Genomic DNA, 7,841 nt, shown 5'->3' with positions numbered 1-7,841 from the left:
CCAGCAGCAACCCATGCCTCCTCAGGGGCCAGGGTGCTGTGGTGCCAGAGTGCTGCTTCTGCAGCTTGTTTCCCCCATTGTTGTGACAGAGCAGTGGGATGAGGCCTTAACTCACTGCTCAGGGTGCTTGACCTTCCATGAATGGAAACATGGAGCTCTTGAACAGAACTCCCAGGCCATCACCCACCTGGAGGCATGCTACCTCCTCCCAGCCAACACTTGGCATTGCCAGGCAGCTTTTGTGCACTTGCAAGCAGTAGGATGTGGTTTGGGAAGAGGAGAGCCTGTTTGTTCTGACTCGAAAAACAGTGGCTTTGCCCTGTTCTTTGTGTTGCTGCCAGAAGCTGAAATCCCCAGCCCCTGCCCGCAGCCTGCTTTAAGGAACCAACAAGGAGTGTCAGGAGTACAGAGTGGTGCCAGGGACGTCATGGTATTTGGACTGGGCTGGACAGGAGTGTTCCCAGGCTGGAAGCTTTTGCTCACTGTCCCGTCCTCCCATTTCCCAGGGGAGTTACAGCCAAAACAGCCTGTCTGTGCTCCCTGGGTTGCTCAGCCCTCCTAGGGCAGCTGGCAGGGGTGCAGATCCTTGGGAGGTGATGGCCAGGAACACTGCCCCTCGGTTCTACCTTGTCTGATTCTCTTTCAGGCGGTCTGAGCACCTGGCTCTTCCACTTCACTCTCAGCACCACCAACTCCGTCCCCAGTCCTGCAGCATCAGAACTCCCAGGGATCATCCCTGTTCCCTTGCCTTGCCCATCCGCGCCTTCGGGTCCTCCAACTGAGCAAAGTGCAGGTTTCAAAATGGGACTTAGAGGGAGTGGACTTTGCTTCCCCCAGGAATGTTGCTGTCGGCTGGGCCTTCCTTGAGATGGGTCACGCGCCCACGGCTTTGAGCCTGCAGGGATTAAACCAGCGCTGAACTCGGTTTTCAACCAGTGCCGTAGCAGCGGGCAGGCCCCTGTCAGGACTCCGGGTGCTAATCCAGCCTGATGGTCCATGCTCCTGCTCACAGAGGTGTGTAATCAGCCTTTATTTTTACAGCTGAATCAGGAAAATGTGGAAGGAACAGTTCAGACCAGCAAAAAACCTTTCTTGCCTCTTGTGCACAGGTAAATGATGCAGTCAAGGAACTTTTGACACAAAGGTCTGTGGCACTTATCGGCTTTATCATCTTAGCCATGAGAAGATGAGGCTCCTGCAGGGCACGCGGTCACTGCCATCAGTAGCAGGAGTAGAACTTGGTGCTGCCTTGTCTCTCATTTTCCTCCTTCCCCCTTGTTTTCCATTTTTCTCTCTTTTCCTCCATTCTTTTCTGACCAAACCATAGCTGCAGCAGCAGTGCTGCCCCTTGCAGCTCCCGCCCTGCGTCCCACCTCTCCAAGACACAGCTGCATGTTCAGAGCACAGACACACTGCCAACAGACATGATAATTTATTGCAAATACATCAGAGCAACACAGACATGCAAGGAAAGAGCTGCTGCACTGGGGCGCAGCATTTGCCACAACAGACTTGGCTATGGGGGACTCGCCAGGGATGCCAACACAGTGTCACCCATCGGTGATGGTACCACGGTGTCACCAGCATTACGAAGTGCTGCCTGCTGCTTGTTGCCTTCCCATGTTTGCTTGGTGAGTGCTGCGGGGAAATCTGCTGCTCCTTAACAGAAAAAAAGTGAAGCAGACGTGCAGAGGAAGGAGAGAAACCTGCAGAGCTGCCGTAGCAATTAGTAAATCATCCTGTGAAACAAGCAGGAGCCCTCCCTGCCAGGGGAAGAGCCACGAGGTGCACAGGGCACTGCACCCTGAGGCCTTAGATGACCAAGTCTGCATTTTTGGGGTGCAGGTGGTGGCCCCCAGCCAGACCCCGTGCAGCGGGGGCCTGGTGGCAGGCGGGGGCCAGCGGCGTTGCGGTGCTCGAGGAGCGGGCGCTGCAGGCGAGGAGCAGTCCGCCAGTGGCGAGGAAGGCTCCAGCAAACCACCCCAGGAAGGTGGCCTCCCCAAACTCCCACCTGGGGACGATGTCGGGGACAGTCTCATCCCAGAAGTCGAGGACGGTGTTGTAGGCGACCCAGGAGACTGGCACCAGGGTGGTGATCCCTGCCATGCCAAGCGTCGCTCCCCCGCCAAGCAGGAGCTTCCTCTTTTGCCCAGGTTTGTCCTCGCAGGTTCTCCAGCCCTCCAGCCCCAGGGCAGCGAGGAGACAGCCCAGCAGCCCCAGCCCGTTGGAGAGGCACATCAGGAGGCGAGAGATGCGCAGCTCGGGGGGCAGCGCCAGGAAGGAGCCGTGGGCTTGGCATTCAACCACCCCCTCCTCCTGGGTGATGCAGACCTGCCAGAGCCCCATGTTCCAGACCTCCAGCTCGTTCAGGTCCAGGTTGAGGTTCTTCCAGAGTGGCACGAAGGTGGTGACGCAGGAGCTGATCCATCCGAGGAGAGCCAGCAGCATCCCCGCCCCCTGCGCCCTTGCCCACCAGCCCCCGGCCATGCTGTCGCCGCCCCGCTAACCTCCGGGCCCCGATTAGCCGCCCTGCGCGGCGGCCGCGGGCATTAACGCTTGTGCAGCAGCGTCCGCCCGGCCGCCGGCCGCGTCTGCCGCCCGGGGGGGCGAATTCAAGCCTGTTCCTCCAACGCCGGGGTGTGGCCACGGTCGTTTTTCAGCTGTTGTTGGTTTTTCCACGCTAAAAGGAGAGCCCGGCTCAGCAGGAAAAGCCGGGTGCATCCCCGCGGTAACTCCGGGCTGGGTCCCGCCGCTGCCTCGCCGTGCCCAGGAGGGTTAAGCCAAAGCACGCAAATCCTCCGAGCCTTGGCCACCCCGGAGCGAGAGCCTTGGCAGGGAAAGCGATTCTCGGCGGCAGCAGCAGTTCCAGCCTCGGTGGGACACGGCTGGCACCGTAGCACAAGTTGCAGGCAGCAGAGAGCCGGCATCAGGCTTTTCTCAGGAGTCAGTGCCTCGGTTCGAGGCCTTGATCCTCATTCGGTCATTAAATAAACGTGCAAAGAAAGGAGCCTTTGAGGGCTGCGTTGAGAATGGGGATGTTCAAGGGAGGAAGCAGGTTTCAGATGGGCCCTTCTCGCAGGTGGGCATTGATCCCCCTGTCCTGCACCCAGCACTTCACCAGCAGATGCGACTCATGGTGCTTGTGTGTGAGGAAACCCTGTCCTGATAGGAGATACCCTGATGCAAACACAAAGCTGGGGAAAACCCATCTGCATCAGTTTGGTCTGGTGGAATGTGTTCCTGTGGCAGGGGGCTGGAGCTGGACTGATTTTTAAGACCCTCTGCAACCCGAACCCTTCTGGGATTCTACAAAAAGGATGAAAAGAAGCATCAGGAAAATCCCAAGTTTGTGCTGGCACTCGGCTCCCATCCTCCCCCACGTGCATTGCCTCCGCGGGGTCCAGCTTGCAGATTCATCTTCCCCGGGAGATTAGCGACTAATCTCTCCTTCATCCGCCGTCTTTCTTATCTGTATCAGGAGCCAGACTGGAAATTACTGAGTCCTGCTGGTCCCGGGGTCCAGCCCTGGTGAGCGTCAGGAGGATCTTTGCAGGGGGTTCCCACAGGGAGGGGGCAAGGGAGAATGGACCACGCTCAACGTAGAAGCACAGACCAGGCAGGAGAAAGGGGATGTTTTCCAGCCCTTGCTGACCATCCCGTGCCTAAGAGCAGACAGGGAGCATCATCCGAAGGGCAAGAGCAGGGAAATCCGCTGGGAAACCCCTCCTGCTCCTTCCCCCAGGCATTGGGGCACCTGCTCCTTCTGATTAAATCGTCTCAAGGTAATTGTGCCTGTCATTGAGACAGATTAACGGGTGACCTTCTGCCGCCGGAGCAGGATTGGCGGCCGCCGCCGAGCTCCCAGTCCTTCTTTCCCTCCCACCGGCCACGGTGGCACAGCCGGGCAGAGGATTCCCATCCACAACCGGTGGGAAGATGCCCGGCAGTGGCCGGGGCGCAGCGGGAGCCACAAGCCGAGAACGACGTCTGCCGGGCTGGCAGCCGCTCTGCCTGGACATGAGGTGGGTGTCTCCCGCGCCCAGGGGTCTGGGGAGCCGGGAGCTTGGTCCGGAGACCGACATCCTCCATCGTCGCACTGAGGACCGCTGTCCCGCTGCTCTGCAGTAGCAGGGGATGCTCGACGGAGGCAGAGTGCCAACACTCCCACCCCATCCCCACCCCTATCCCCGCAGGTCGCTGCGCTCCGGGTTGCGTTTCCAGGACCATGACCTCCCATCACGTCTCCCCATGGGCACCGGCTGGACTCAGCCTGTCCCGAGGAGCCCGGCTGTGGGGTCTGCGTCTCTCTCACAGGCTGTCCTTCCTCCGCACCTAGGGGCCATCCATTTCTGCTCGGAGCTTCTTAGAGAACCGGCAGCTGCCTTCACGGCCTGGAGCAACTGTGGAACAGTGCCTTAGGTGCTCACCCGGAGCTTGCCGGCTGCCGGGGCAGCTTCCCACCGGAGACGAATGCCTCCTTCCCCGGCCTTGCAATGCAATTATGGCCCTTAATGGGCTTAGCCATCTGGAGCCAGCCCGCAGGGACCCCGGCACAGCTCCGGAGCTGGGACATGGGTTGCTGGGCAAGGGGGACCCCCCAGACCCTGGCCCCCGGGGGTGCGGAGGGGGACCAGAGCCCCAGGCTGCTTTCCGTGTCCGAATAACTCCCCGCTTTGTCTCCCCCACGGCAGGACCCCGCGCCCCGCCCGGGGCTGAGCCCGCCGCCATGGTGCTCCCCTACGCCCGCAACAGCGGCGGCGCCGGCGGCTGGCTGGCCCCGGAGGAGCCCCGCGGCCGCAGCAACTCCATCCCCCCGGCGCAGACCCCCACGGCCAAGCACATGCTGGCCTACCTGCCCCGGCCACCCACCGACACCAGCCGCTACGGCACCTTCCCGCAGAAGGTACGGCTCGCACCGGGGCATGCTCGGCACACGATGCCGCCGGGCGCTCGCGGTTGTCGGAGGCGATTTCTCACCGACGGGCTCCTTTCCCCCCCCCGCAGCCCGATCTCCCGGCCGCCCCCGAGGCTCTGGTGGAGGACGGCGGGCAGAAAGCCGCCGCCGCCACTGCCAGGAGAGGCGCCCCGATGCCAAACTACCCATCTGCGCCCCGTCACAGCGGCTTTGTCCCCGGTGAGCCGTCCCTGCCGCCGAGCCGCGGCAGCCTGAGCACGCAGCAGCACCGCGGCCGGCCGTCCTGGTGCCCAGCGCCTGCCCCACAGGAGGCAGGTGCCCGCTTGTACCCGCTGCACGCGCTGAGCGTGGCCAACGTCCCCAACTCCTCCCGCGGCAAGACCTCCGCCCGCAGCTCCACCGTCCCCACCCCGGAGGGGCTGCAGGGCCGGCGCTGCAAGCTGCTGGAGGAGGACAGCCCCGTGGCCCAGGCCGGCAAGCGGCAGCGGCAGCGCTACGTGACAAAAGTGGGCAAGTGCCAGGTGAATCTGGGCAACATCCAGGACAAGAAGAGGTTCCTCTCAGACATCTTCACCACCATCGTAGACCTCAAGTACCGCTGGTTCCTCTTCGTCTTTATGATGTGCTACATCGTCACCTGGGTGGTCTTTGGCTTCATCTACTTCTTGGACGCCTGGGTGCGGGGTGACGTTGGGCACCAGGGCGATCCCGAGTGGCAGGCGTGCATCGAGAACGTGGACGGCTTCGTCTCCGCCTTGCTCCTCTCGGTGGAAAGCCAGCGGACCATCGGCTACGGCACTCGGATGGTGACGGCCAACTGCGCCGAGGGCGTCATCCTGCTGATGGCACAGTCCATCGTGGGCTCCATGATCGACGCCATGATGGTTGGCTGCATGTTCGTTAAGATCTCCCGGCCCAAGAAGCGCGCCCAGACCCTCATCTTCAGCAAGAACTGCGTCATCTCCCTCCGGGACGAGAAGCTCTGCCTGATGTTTCGTGTGGGGGACCTGCGGGAAAGCCACATGGTGGATGCCAAGATCCGGGCAAAGCTGATCAAGTCCCGTCAGACGGCCGAGGGGGAGTTCATCCCCCTGGAGCAGTCGGAACTGAACCTGGGCTATGACACAGGGGAGGACCGTCTGTTCCTGGTGGAGCCCCAGATCATCTGCCACGTCATCAACCGTCACAGCCCTTTCTGGGACATGTCTGCCGAGTCACTGCGCCGGGAGCAGTTTGAAATCATCATCATCCTCGAGGGCATCGTGGAAGCCACAGGCAAGTGGTCTCAGGGAGTCAGGGTGGAGAGGGGGGGCTCCCCTGGGGTCCTGGAGATGCTGGGCAAACCTGGGCCCACGAGTGACATCTGAGCAAGGCAGGCTCGGGGTCAAAACTGTCTCCAGTGGGCCATGGGTGGCGCAGGGCTGGAAGCCCCTGGCCAGGCAGCAGGGGGCTCGCTGTGGCACAGCTCAGCCATTGTCTTGCCGCAGGAATGACGTGCCAAGCCCGCACCTCCTACACGGAGGACGAGATCCTCTGGGGATACCGCTTTGAGCCCTGCATGTCCCTGGAGAAAGGCGCCTTCCAGGTGGACTACAGCCGCTTTGAGATGACCTTCGAGGTGCAGACGCCGGCGGCCAGCGCCAGGGAGCTGCACGAGCTGAAGGAGCTGGAGCAGCAGGAGCACTCCACGCTCAGCCTCTACTGGGACCACCTCGTGCAGCCCTGCGCGCTGCCGGGGCCCGGCGAGGACGCGCCGCTGGGGATGAGCGGCCCCGGCAGCGCGGCTGAGGGCGGCCGGGACGAGCCGCCGGAGCGGGAATTCCCTGCCTGAGCGGCTCCCGGGCCGTGGGTGCCCCACGCCAACAGTGCCATAGCCCACCCTCCTCTGTGGGGCTGAGCCCCTGGGCCCTCACCCCCTGTTCCCCCAGGGCAGCCACAGGGCGTTCTTTTTGTTGTTCTTTTGTAAGAAGGAATACCAAGCGTAACTAGTGGGCGAGTAAAGGCTGTTCGTGACAAAACCACCCAACGGCCAGCCGTGTTTATTCCGGGGGCACTCTCAGGGGGCTGGGCAAAGAAGAGGCAGAGCCCAGAGTCCCCCCAGTGCCACGGGCTCAGTCCTGCAGCACCTCATGGACCCTGACATGGCCCCGTGCCCCCCCAACACCCCAAAGTGCCCCCACTCCCTGCGTGACGTGGCGCCCCAGGACTCCCCCAGCAGGGAGATGTTGCACCGGGCTGGTGCTGCGTGAGGTTGGACGTGCAGTAGAATTAAATTAATATTGTGACAGGAATGACAATACTGGAGTCACCTGCAGCACTTGGCAGGGCAGTGCCTGGGCCTGGGACAGGGGCCTGGGTTGAAAACCAAACCAATAAAATCTGTGTATGCAGGGTCTGGCTGGGCTGAGGACCCTCCGTGCAGTCCCCAGTCAGCTTTGCCTCAGGGGGCTGCAGAACAACCCTCGGGATTTAACCCCTTTTGTCCACCTCTGCTTTTCCTCTATCAACCTACCTTTGTATCTCCCCACGGAGCCTTGGGCAGGCTATTTTCTGACCTCACCTCCAATCTCTCCTGCCGAGAAGGGTGCGAGGGGAGGGATGGAGCAGCTGGGGAGGCCCTGGGGCCGAGGTCAGCCCGGCACAGAAGGGATGCATGGGGGTGTAATGTAAACATATACATCAGTGTCCCTACACCACACCCCGGCAGCCCCAGATCCCCTACACACATAAAACTCCCTGCACAAGAAAAAGTTAAAAAAAAAAAAAAAAAAAAAAAAGCTGCAAAGAAGTGTCTGTAGGTGCAGCGTTAATAAGGGTCAATATGCACGTTGATTCGATATAAAATCGTGATTTGCCTGTTAAGCAGTTGATTTACATATCGTTAATATTCACATGCAGGCCACTGGGCGAATAACAAACACAAACT

General features: G+C 61.2%; 2 protein-coding genes across 2 annotated transcripts; one reads left to right on the top strand and one right to left on the bottom strand.

Moving 5' to 3' along the window:
• Positions 1–1,413: 1,413 nt before the first annotated feature.
• Positions 1,414–3,694, bottom strand: CLDN25 (claudin 25). The gene has a single exon (XM_053963228.1). The coding sequence runs from the start codon at positions 2,485–2,487 to the stop codon at positions 1,813–1,815; it is 675 nt and encodes a 224-aa protein (XP_053819203.1). The 5' UTR covers positions 2,488–3,694; the 3' UTR covers positions 1,414–1,812.
• Positions 3,695–4,726: 1,032 nt separating this feature from the next.
• On the top strand, positions 4,727–6,936 carry LOC128799105 (G protein-activated inward rectifier potassium channel 4-like). The gene is made up of 3 exons (XM_053963215.1): positions 4,727–4,903; positions 5,005–6,190; positions 6,403–6,936. The coding sequence occupies exons 1-3, from the start codon at positions 4,727–4,729 to the stop codon at positions 6,744–6,746; spliced, it is 1,707 nt and encodes a 568-aa protein (XP_053819190.1). The 3' UTR covers positions 6,747–6,936.
• Positions 6,937–7,841: the final 905 nt, after the last annotated feature.

Source organism: Vidua chalybeata, chromosome 23, assembly GCF_026979565.1.
Source record: "Vidua chalybeata isolate OUT-0048 chromosome 23, bVidCha1 merged haplotype, whole genome shotgun sequence".
NCBI classification, from domain to species: Eukaryota; Metazoa; Chordata; class Aves; order Passeriformes; family Viduidae; genus Vidua; species Vidua chalybeata.
This window is presented reverse-complemented; position numbering and strand designations above follow the sequence as displayed.